Source organism: Phyllostomus hastatus, unplaced genomic scaffold, assembly GCF_019186645.2.
Source record: "Phyllostomus hastatus isolate PE091 unplaced genomic scaffold, TTU_PhHast_1.1 phas_scaffold_93, whole genome shotgun sequence".
NCBI lineage: Eukaryota > Metazoa > Chordata > Mammalia > Chiroptera > Phyllostomidae > Phyllostomus > Phyllostomus hastatus.
Window position 1 is genome coordinate 30,968,691 of NW_025334042.1, and position 12,465 is coordinate 30,981,155.

A 12,465-nucleotide genomic window follows, 5' to 3' on the forward strand; every position below is an offset into this window, starting at 1 on the left:
AATGTTAATTGCTTGTCATGAAGAATTTTTAAGAACCTAGTTCTTTGGCCTGACTGCATAGCAACTCTATTTCCCCCCAAATTAAATCTACCACATTGTTTACCAGGAATGATTTAATTAAACCCTATACAAGACTTTTTGATTTGTTATTTCGTAAGTATGCATTGTTCACATGCATTTTCATTTGTCCACAATCTATGCACCAATGACAGCAAATAATATCTACATCAGGGCACTGTAGACAGTTTGTAAACAAAGCAAAGTGGGTCATTTTTTATCCAGGTTAATTAATAATCTTTTCATTCCTTCAAAACAAATACACTAAGAGCTAGGTAGCTATGCACCAGCCACTTCAGCAGGAGGCAAAAACAAGGTCACAAGAACCCTGCTCTCCCAGACCTTATATATGGGAACCAGGGAAACAAAAAGTGAATTTAAAAGATGATTTCTGATTATGGCAACTGCTATGGGAAAATGTGAAGGATCTGTGAGTAGGGTGAGTACAGGACAGGAAGGAGAAAGGCATCACTGGAGAGATGCTATTTGAGCTGAGTCCTGTGTGATGAGAGTCAGCCATGTTAACATGAAAAAAGAAGCAAAGAAAATGCCAGAACAAACTTCATTTGTTTGAATAACAGACAGAAGGCCTTTGTATGTGCATCAGAGTGAGCTTAGAGAAGAGGCAAGGGATAGAGTTAGAGGGATAGGTATAGCCCAGATCACATGGGGCCTTATATGTACAATCTTGTAATCCATTGTCTAAACAAAGACATATTTAAAAATTAAAGGGGATGTTACTAATAACTACACCAGAAAATATATATAAACCTGGAATTTCCCAGATACACCAGGGTTTATAGTTATCCCACTTACATATCAGAGTAAATAATTTGAATTTTATCACATATTTGTGAGCCCTTAGATGGTTTTAAGCAGGAGAGTGAAATAATTTTATTTGCATTTATAAATAACTACTGTGGCTGCTGTATGACTATTAACTCTTGAAATGGAAGATCAACTTTAGAGACGAATGAAATAATCCTGGTAAGAGGTGATAGTGGCTGGAATGGTAGTCATACAGTTGAAAAGAAGCTCAGTACTTTGGGATAAATTTTGTAAAGAGTGTAGCTAAGACATGGGTTGGATGTAGGCATGCATGAGAGAAAGATAATAATAAAAGTGACTGCTAGGCTTTTGGTCCCAGCCTCTGGATGTATTATAATACCATTTGCTGATTTGGATAGATTGACAGAGGAGTTGGTTTCAGAAGATGGGGGGCAGGGATCAGTGGAATCAGCAGCCTGGTTTTGACTGTATTAAGTTTGAGATTCCTGTTAGAACTGCAAGTAGAGATGTCAGGTAAGCTGCCAGGATATAATCTCTTTTCTTTCTCTGCTTGGAACAGCTTTCTCACAATGTTATTTATATCCTCAATAAAACAATTTAAAATGACATTTAAAGATTCTCTTAAAGTGATTTTTCATTGAACATCTTCACTTATATTTTGTTTTCAGTCTCCGGTGTTTGAAATGGCTAACCTCACCAATTGTCTTTCTAGGAAAGTGTAGACCTGGGTGAAATCATGTTTTCCCTTTGTTATTTGCCAACTGCTGGGCGTATGACATTGACGGTCATCAAGTGCAGAAATCTGAAGGCTATGGATATTACTGGCGCATCAGGTATGCACACAATTGGCTAGTGATCCAAGTATACATTCCCAAATAATATATTCCATGTACCCAAAACTATATGTAGCAATTGAATTGAATTCATTTGTCCATTTAGGGGCACTAAAATTGTAGAAAAAGAGATAACCCGCTAAAGGGCTGCAAGTCACCTCTTTTATTCACATTATCATTAGAAAATTTTTAAAAGGTGTTACCAAGTAAATTGACTTTGAACTTGGGTTTTTATTTTTATTTCTTTCTCTACTGATTTAGTTTTTTCTGAAAGGTATATAATTTACCATCCACTTCCTTACTTTCAGTTAATCACTTACTTATAAAAGAAGATTCTTGGACTTTAAGTCATGCATTTGAAACTTGCATTAGTCTAAGAATGAGGACCATTTGAAGACATATTTAGACTGAATTTATTTCTCTCACCTGATCTGCAGAGAAATTACCAGGTTCCAAGATCACCATTTGCATTTGCATTCTTACCAGCTTTCTAACTAAAAATTTGGGCAACTATAGAGATTTAAAGAAATAATAAAGTAATTAAATGCTTCTTGAAGCTTCTTAAAGACATTCTTGAAGGAAATTATTTTTGTGCTAGATTTATTAGTATTAAAGCCACACCACACTATTTTATTCCTTTATTTAAATCTACAGTTCTGGAGGATTATTTATAACTGAATATGTGAACTTTGGCATAGTTTGTGAAAGAAAAATAATGAGGGTAGAGTAGGGAGATCAATAAGTGTTTGTGTAATTAAACAGAAATAAATAGTAATGGAGATATAGTAAAGGATGACATGGGGGTAATCTATAACTTTCTGGTTCTTAAAAACAAAAATGCCCCCTAGATTTGCATTATAAAGAGCATGATGAACTCTAAATGTTAGTGTGGAAATGTTACAGAACCCTGCCTATGCTGTTCTGGAACAGCTATGGGGTTCAATTGCCCACTGCCAGGAAGCATGACTCCCAATGTAAGAGTTTGGTGAAAAAAGAAAGGGGTTGTTTATTTCAAGGTTATACCAATTCCAAACAATGGTGGATTTCTGCTGTTAAGTCTCTCTCCCTTTAAAACACCCAAAAATACATAGTCCTGCTCCACTTTGCCAACCAGGCCAGGTTCAGAATATACCAGTCAGAGGTACAGTCTTCCACAAAAGGAGAAGTCCGAGGTTCAGCATTCCAGGTATCTCCCACTAATCCGTGCTTGCTGAGGCAGGTCTCCACAATTCCCAACTCCATCTGCTCTGCCGCCATGTTCTCCAGGCAGGCTTTCCAGCAGGTCTCCTCTTTCTTACTCCAGCTATTAATCCCAAACCAGCTGGCACCTCCTACTCCAAACTGCAGGGCACCTTTTTACACACCAGACCTTGTGGTAGGCAGGGGGGCCCGTCTACACCCTTTCAAACTGCATGGCTGCTACCTACTCTCTCAGCTCTCATGGCAGACCAGCCCCTTGTCTTTCAGCCTGCCCTTATTTTAAAGGCTGACCCAGAACTTCCTACATGTCCTCATATTTGGCCCCTCCTACAATATGCTACTTTTACCGGTTCCATCATATCTTTTACCTTCTTTTAGCTGCCATGTTTAGTAAGGGCAAGAGTGCCCCATGACACAGGAGCCTTCGCCTTCGGCCTCTGTGCAAGCACTATATAAGTACTCCCTCTCTTCCTCCCCCACCCCCAGCCTCGCTATATCAACTAGCTATCAACTTGCCATTGTTATGAAAAGTATCCTAACCATGCATCATCCCCTTCCTCCACCTCCCAACCATGGGCTGTGAGGAATATGCTTTGGTATTTTCAGGGACTCCCCACTTTGCACCCTGTTTCAAAAAGAGGTGCAGTATTTACTAAATTATTGTTAAAATGAGGTGCAAATATAAATATAGATATCATGCTCCCTTCTGTATAAGAATGGAAATTTTCAGGATACATATTCATGTTGCTAACATTTGCATAAATAAGTACTGGAATGATCCACAAAAACTAAGGGAAAGTATGGAGATAGATGGGAGAGAGACTCCTCACTGTACATCTTTCTCTAGGCTCTTGATTCTTGAACTATGTCCGGATTTACCTATTTATTTGTTTAATTTCTAATACATAGTTGATAAATAAAGATAGAAAGAAAGTAAATTTCACATTTATCTTGAAATAACGCAACAAAAATTCTTGGGTCAATAAAGGTTGAAGAATTTAAGACAAACAATGTACTCTGCAAATTATTGTTTTTCTAATCTTTCTACAATGTATCAAAAGAGACCAAATTTTGAGACCAAAAAAAAAAAAAACAACAACAGCATCAAAGTTGTAATTAAGTACAAGATCACTTTGTATTTACATGAAGCTTTTTATGGGAGGAGTACATGCTTTGAGAATACCACCTCATTAATTCTCACAAAAGGCTTGTGAATCAACCAAGGAGCCGGTAAATTACCCTTGTCATGAGTAGCGGAACGTAGTCAGAGACATGATGGGGGCATGGAAGGATAAAGCAGGCTTGTTCGTGTTGTTAATGAGAGGCCTAGGCCTCGGGGCTCCTACACAAATGTAGATCCCAAAAATGAGCTTCTTCTTTAGAATGCACTTCCTATTATTGAAAAACAAAAATAAATGGAAAACAGCCATTTAACATTCCCTTTCACCTTTTCTTCTAAATACCCTGTTTCTAGCCATAAAATGTGGATCTGCCCCTTGGAGAAGATGCTTATAAAATACACAGATGGATTTTTCTAGAGCTCAGAAAACATTCATTTGCTCAACTAAATTAATATTTCCATCATTTTTGGCCTGTTCTAAGAAAATAAGATTTATTACTATATTGATAAGGAAAAAAGTTGGAGTATGACCAGGAAACAAAAAATAAAAATAGAGCTTAGAAACTGGTTGTTCAAACCATCTACCATGCTCACCCCAGTGACAACATTCCCTCCCAAAGCCATGCCTCCTTTTTATAAAAAAGTAAGGCTTTTACAGAAAATTTTAGAATACCATATTACTGTATTTCCTATAGCACTCTAACAGTTCTCCTACTCAAGGTGGCAGAGGTAAGAAAGTAGAGAGTCAGCTGGGCAGAAATGTTAACAAATTATTTGATTCCTGGGCCCATGAAAATATAGGCCAGCTAATTTTTACTCTTTCCAGTTGACATCATACAATGTCATAACAGAAACCTTCCCTGTGGCCCTGTTGAAGGCACATAGTGATCTTTTTTGCATGTTGTTGAGTATTAATTACTTTTAGTGATCATTCCTTCAATCAGAGCTTCTTATAAGGCACAAATGCTATGGCTGTAAAACGGGACCTCTAACTTTAGTACCTTTTGCAATGATTGAAGAAAATTTGAACTAATATAGTTGGGCTATATTAGCTGCTTTCTAATTTCTATTCATTGTGATTACATATGCTCATCTGGATATATATAATATTGCTCTTTCACAAGTTTTAGTATTCTGATTCTAAACTATTTTGAAAGGTTAAGTTTCAAATTATTCTTACTTGTTAAGATTAAATTCCCTAGAATTCACTTCTAACAAAAATATGTCTTTAAATAATTGAGACTGAAAAAAGTATACCTCTGGACTGGCTCTTGATAAATTCATGAGTTTTCTCAGTTATATTAAAAATAGTGAGATCAAGTTAATTATTTTCTAGTTCATTCAAAATAAATGTTTTCATTTAAACTAGTAAGTATTAGAGAGTCTATTGCCCCCAAATAAGTCATTTGAATTTAAAACTGGTACTATTATAAAGCTTAATATACCACTTTTCTCACTTAGTAACAATGAACTATAGTTTTACTTATGCTTTGTACCGATACTTCTACTTTAACAAAATTACCTTCCCACTCCTAGATCCTTATGTCAAAGTATCTCTGATGTGTGAGGGTCGAAGACTAAAAAAGAGGAAAACAACTACAAAGAAAAACACTCTGAACCCTGTGTACAACGAGGCCATTATTTTCGACATACCCCCGGAGAATGTGGAGCAGGTCAGCCTCTCCATCGCAGTCATGGATTACGATAGGTACGTGTGTCTGTCTCCTCTCTCGAGAACAGCCATGTCGAGTCAAGTGAGAACCAAATTCCGCTACAGCAGTTTTCATGTAAATTGGAGGAGGGGAAAATTATTCATTTAAAAAAATATTTATTTAAACTCATTTTTCCATGTTATAATATTTTTTCTTCTCCAAGTGAAGTCACTCTGAGGTTGGAGGATGGGACACCTGGGCTGGTGACAGAGTGAGTACGGAAGCTCTACGGGACACAGTGTAGAAAGCACTGTTGTGAAGCCTTATTCGCAGTAACCACAGAAACTAAAATCAACGGAGTTTGTTTTTCTAACTAGGCTGGAATGTGAATATTATGATTCTTTTCAGAGCTCTATCATTAACTAGCTGTGTGAAATGCAAAGTTTGTAATCTCTTGGGGATTCACTTTCCCCGTTTGTGAAACATTAGCATAATATGGAACTGTGAGCAGTGAGTACTGAGGGGAGAAGGTGAGCAGTGGCCCTGGGAATACAGCCTTGATGCTTTCACTGCAGCCTTAGCACATTGCTTCGTGGGTCGCTCTTCCAGCTCCCACACTTGGACTCACTTTTCCTTTCATGAACTAAATTGCACACTCCCAGGTACAGCTCTGAAGGTTCTTCCTGCTGCAGCTCCTACCTTCGCCTTCCCACCCTTCCCTTGCCTGAAATGCCACCCCACATGCGCCTTACAGCTGTGCTCAAGCCACTGCCTCTGTCTGTCTCGGGTCACCCTCTTCTTCCTCCCCTGAGCTCCTATCCCACCTTAAAAGTTCAAATCTCTTCTTTGGCCCTTGATCTGTACTTCTTTTTAGCGTTTCACTTTTTATATTTATAAACCCTTTGGAAAGGAATAATGTGTATTTAACCTACAAAATTATCAGCGCCGAGACCGTGTCTCACTGCATTTATTTTGTTCTAATGCTAACACAAGAACGCACATATACAAATATTTTAAAACAATGTCCATTTTATATTATCATGAAAATGGTAGTACCCAAGACTTTATAACCTAGAGAAATTAATATGCTATACTGTGGCTCATAGCTAGCAAAATGAAGCAGTGAAAAATGAAATGTTATGCATCATCTATTTCAAATTAAATTATATCACAATTTTTTTAAAAAGCTATCACTGGAGACAGAGGAAGAGATCTTGAATTAATTGAAATTTCAACTCTAAAAATGGTGTACTGTTTTCAGTAGGAACCCTTGTTCAGTTTTACCAAAAAATATCTCCTATTGATTTCTCTCAGCAGTGCCCACAGGTAAGTTCAACTGAGCATTCGGCACCCGGGCAGCTTCAGAGAAGTGGATCCTGACAATATACAAAACAGAAAAATTAAAAACCTTATTTTTAAAAATCTGCTTATTTGGGAAATAACATTGAGGAAAATGATAGTAAACATACAAATCTATATCAATGACAGGAAGAAAGTAATGAAATATCCTAAAATCATCTCCAAGTCTCCTTAGAGATGTCTGTCAAAATAACCCTTAGAAATACCTTTAAATTACACTCCATACTTGAGGGGAACTTAACCACCAATGCACTTGAGTCAACTGTCTTAGTTCAAATCCTGCCTCTGCCTCTTACTGAGTGCATGAAGGCAGGCAGGCAGGTCCCTGGGCTTTTGGGTGTTTCATTTCTGTCTCTGTAGAATGAAATGGTGATAGTGATACTCATTACCATGGTGTGAAGATTAAGTGAGCCAGTACACTTAAATTACTTAGAACAGTGTCTGGCACATAACAATCTCCAAATGTATTGACTGCCATTATTATTTTGATTTCTTGCTGTAAACACAAGACATGAATGCAAAATAGGCATACTGTTCAGTATGCTCTGGTGCTATATACAATAATAAATCATCTGTGGTACTCATCATAGCCCTGCCCTGTTTAATTATAGTACAAGCATAACCTTCACTGACATATCATTCAGAGTTAATTAAATATGGCCATTTATACAAGAAAGTGGGTATTAAGCTCTTAGTGAGAAATATAAGCATCATTATAAAACATTAAGCCTTGTGGAAAGAATGAGATTTGATTTACATCACTTAAACATTAATAGGATTGCTTCTAAGAAAGAAACTCCTCACACAAGTAAGGACCAGCTGGCATTTCTCATTCACACCATTGCTATTGTGAAATGTGCTCAAGTTACGAGGCACTGAAATGGTTTGTGTCCACACTTTTGAAAACTCACTTTTGAATGCTGATCTAGTTTAGGAATTTTAGTTCACTTAAGATTTTTTATTTGATCTGAAGTTGTTTGGTCTGCAAATCATTTAGAACCTGCAGCAAAATCTAGTGTTTTAATCATATGTTTAAAAGTCTGCTAAGATGTGTGAAACTCTGTTCATCTTTGAATGCTGGGGTGGAAGTGTGACAGTCTCTGAATTGCAGGGTCGGACACAATGAGGTCATCGGAGTGTGCAGAACAGGACTGGACGCTGAGGGTCTTGGGAGAGACCACTGGAATGAAATGCTGGCCTATCACCGGAAACCAATAACACACTGGCACCCCTTGCAGGAGGTGAGCCTGTGACTTCCTGGCACCCACTCTCTTTTGCATCTCTTCTGCTTAACTATTATTTGTCTACTAGTGATTCTCTGATGTTTTAGATAGTCACCTGTTCTTTTATTAAAGAACAGATGTTGCTCTTGCTTTTTCCCCACACACTCAATCATCCAGGACTCAAAGTTCTGTGTGCCTTGTTAGAGTTCAAAAATCACTAAACTCTCTGGGTTTGATGTTATTTTGGACAGTAGGCCCATAGAAACTGTCAGTCTATTATTTTCTTTGCATAGCCTAAAAGCTGACATCAGTGGAAAAAACAAGTACATTCATTACTAACTGGAAGCTGAATGTTGGTGCCTCTCTTTTGTGAAAACAGCCACCTCGCCTAAACTTTCCCAGAATTCCTAAGTAGAAGTAGTATCCGCTAGTACAACTCATCTGTGTAGGAGGACAGGGATATCTACCCCAACTCTGGCCAGGAAGTAAGAGTGCTCACAGATTTTTTAACTATTGAGGCATCAGTTTGCCTGAGATCAAAGCCTGGCTGTTCTGTGAGACTACATTTTGGAGAACCTTGGGGCAAGTTACTTTAACCTAAGTTCTGCTATTATTCTGTAATAGTAGTAAACTCATAGAATAAAATGAAATTAAATGCTGAATATTGAGTTCTTAGCACTGTGACACAATGTTAGCTCTGATTATAACGTGAAGTTATATTAACCAGAAGAAATATCAATACCAGCTTCTATGAGCCTACTCAAAATTGTCAGTGTAATCGAAACACTGAATGTTGCTAAATGGAATGATGGTTGCTGGAGACTCTTGAAGGGTCACAAGGTAAGTCATTTATGTGACCTGATTAATTGAGAGGTAATGCATACTGACAAAAGGATTTGTGGTAGGTGATGGAATTGGGATTTCTGTAATTCAATAAAAAGAATGGCTAAGATAACCGTATTATATAGTAAGTGATAATATATTACCATCTCTCCATGGATAAGGTTCTGCTTCCTGTGCTGGCATTAAGCACCAGGTTGAATGGGACTTGTTCTAGCTCCAGGCCCACTACATAACTACTGGAAGTCAGTGGGCCCAGGTTGTGATCTCAGGAGTAACAGAAATGGCTGTGTTACTCGGGACTTTACAGAGAAAACTGGATGAATGTGGTAGAACATTGCACACTCAGACACCACAGATGAACTCTCATTGTAGATATCTGTTATCATAGGTAACATATATACATGTGTGTGTTTCCAATGTTTACCTCACTTTATCACTGACAAGACAAACACACACACAAAGCACATTTACACAGCACTTTCCCCTAGAGTGGTTCAGAAATATAGATGACTATATTTTCTAAATAGCGCAAGTCAACAGTGTGTATTGTCTTAAGTATAAGTATACTATACTGCCTATTATACATTTATGATCCTTTTCCTGACTGTCATATTTGTTTTTATTTAAGGTATGAAGAGTGAATATTAATTTTAAGACTCTAGACACTAGAGTAAAATTTGCTGGGCAGTGGAGCTATGTGTTCTAATCCTTGCCCCTCTGGATAATCCTGAGCAGACCACTTACTCTGGCAACAGCTGCATTTCTCTGTATTTAATGCAAATGGAAATGCACTCATCTCAGATTTTATAGGAACTTTGTAGGGAGAAATGAGATCATGGGAGGAAGAACTTGTAATGAATGAAAGGGCATATGTTGTACAACCCAAGATATATTATAATTACATATGATTCTGTTTAAGAAGTAGTGACACATTTATCTGATGAAGGGAAGCCATGAACTTCATGGACTCCATGTGTTTGTGTTAGCTGCTGTAGGACATACAGGAAAATAAGCTACAGCATGGACATCAGAAGATCCCAGATATTTTTCTAGCAGAAGAGTATCAGAAGACAAGTCCATTAAAAGATTATATAAATGTACTTTCTCCAGCAAACAGCTCCTTTTTTCCAACTCCTACACTACATTCAGGGGTCAAACAGAGACTAACAACTGGCTGGATTTTGCACTGTGGGGAAGTGATAAGTGTGTAGTTATGTGTTCTGTTGGCAGAGAAAGGTTTAAAATGAGAAGGGAACAATTTGAGAACGGGGTACGTTGGCGGGACTGAGAAACTAAAGCGTCATTTAGAAACTCTACCTAGATAATTAAGAGTTTATTCTGTTGTAACTAAACTTTTTAAATACACATAATATTTAGGAACGTGAGAAATTATTCTTCATCTCATGTGGCTCCCATTGCCAAACTTGGTCCCTGTCATCTCATTAATTGCTCCTCTAAAAGTACTTCCTGCTTTAGAGCAAGTAAAACACAGTCTCTTATGTCTAGAACCTCTTACTGCATTTACCTAGCATTCGCCCCCCACTATGGTAAACCAATAACTATTTTACAATAAGAACTAAGACCCTGTCACAGATTGTGAAATGGACCTGCAGTGATGAATAGTTGTCTATACACTGCTGCCCTGCATACCATCCATGTACCACACACTGCCCACATCTCTGTAGGATACATATGTCCTTTTACACTACCTGAGAAGGTGAGTTCCAAAGGGCAGGGGGAGTTAGGTATATTTTCTTTCAGACTTGCATATCATGAGTGATCATTCACTTTTAAAAGGTAGCAGTAATTACCCACTTTTCTATTTTTTATACTAGACTGTAAATTATAAAATTGTTGTCTTTCAGTTACCTGGCCGGGCAACCAGTTTTGATAGTCAAGGATCCTGTTCCTCTCCCAAACCACCTCCCACACCATAATGCCTCCAGAATAAGACTGCTGTAGTAAGGACTCGGGACCATGTGCTCATCAGATCAAAAAAAAAAAGTAGAAGGCTTGACTTCCGGATTTAAAATATGTCCTGGTAATGAGCAAACTTGATGTGCAATTTTGCATTTCCTTTTTTGGACATCTTGATACATTTTCCTTCAAAACAAAACATGGTCCTTTACTTCCATGAGGCGTTTTATTCTTCTCGTCATATACCTATTAGCACAGAATGTTTTATTAAGTTGTAATTCTTTGCATAAGCAAAGAAATACCTTTTTTAAAAGAATCCATACCTATCTAAAATTTAGTATAGTTTATGCTGCCATTGTATAAACTAGCATATGTCACATATGTGTGGTTTTGGTTTTGTTACAACTATGTTCATTTCTCGTTATGCACATGTTTCTACGTAAACCTTAAGGAAATGTTGAATTTAATTTGCACAGCATTAAATCTTTTTGCAATGAAATTAATGTTACTTTTCTGATAATATGTTCTTTCATTCTCAGCAAACTGTTTTCCTGATGAGGTTTGGCTCTGCTAAACTCAAAACTTTGTCTCTTGAGCCTGTTGCTTAAAACATACAGATAAAGCTATAATTCAAAGAACCATTTTGAATATAAATTTAAGAAGTAATGTTAATAGCTGGAAAATGGAAGTTGAGCCATTTGGGCTACCATTTTATACTGTCTTAATGTTAACATTAGTTCACGCATCTGTTGCACTGTTTAACTGATGTTTTTAAAATTCTAGTAATCTCAATCTCAAATGTAGCATTAGTATTCCTAGATGAATAGAATTAGAAGTCGTTCACTTTTTGTGTTTGTAAGGTTTTCAAGTATGTGACGTGTATTTTGTGACACGAAGCTGTCACATGGTCCCGTGTTTCCAACAGACTTCACTAGCAGACACCCGAGGCACAGCGAACGTCTGAGCTCATCGTAGTTCAGGTTGTGCATGCTGACGACTGTCCAACCCAGTCACAACCTAGTTGTTAACACTGGGTATTTTTTTCGAGTATGGATGACTTATTTTTCAGCAAAATATAGAAACATACCATAAATAACATAATCTCAACATTAATTAACCAATAATTCTGAAGGACCAGACCCACAGTCCTTTCATGAGAGGCATTTGCCTTACATGAGGATCAAGGGACAGGCTGCTGATGGGAAAAACTATGCAAAAGTTTTTATGAGACAGACCTTTCTTTTGAATCGAGTTGACTTTCTATTGCATTGTTTCTGGGCCCTATTAGAAAGTATCCATGTTGAATAACCCCAACCTTACTTTTGAGATTTGTACTGTGCATAGTGCATATTTCAAGTTTATCCCAACATAAGAGGTTAAAAGAACAAAATAAAAAGGCAAGAAAATCTGTACTTAGAATATGAAAACACCATCACTATGAGAAATTGTTATCAGCAAATATCAAAATTTTA

General features: G+C 37.3%; 1 protein-coding gene across 1 annotated transcript in view; it reads left to right on the forward strand.

The window, feature by feature from the left end:
- The window catches only part of SYT10 (synaptotagmin 10), a 52,672-nt gene extending 41,211 nt beyond the window's left edge, over positions 1–11,461 (forward strand). The window contains exons 4-7 of the mRNA XM_045829723.1: positions 1,559–1,679; positions 5,536–5,707; positions 8,122–8,251; positions 10,942–11,461. Of these exons, the coding sequence (XP_045685679.1) occupies positions 1,559–1,679; positions 5,536–5,707; positions 8,122–8,251; positions 10,942–11,013 (495 nt within the window). The 3' untranslated portion in view covers positions 11,014–11,461. The remainder of the gene's footprint in view (positions 1–1,558; positions 1,680–5,535; positions 5,708–8,121; positions 8,252–10,941) is intronic.
- The last annotated feature ends 1,004 nt before the right edge of the window (positions 11,462–12,465 follow it).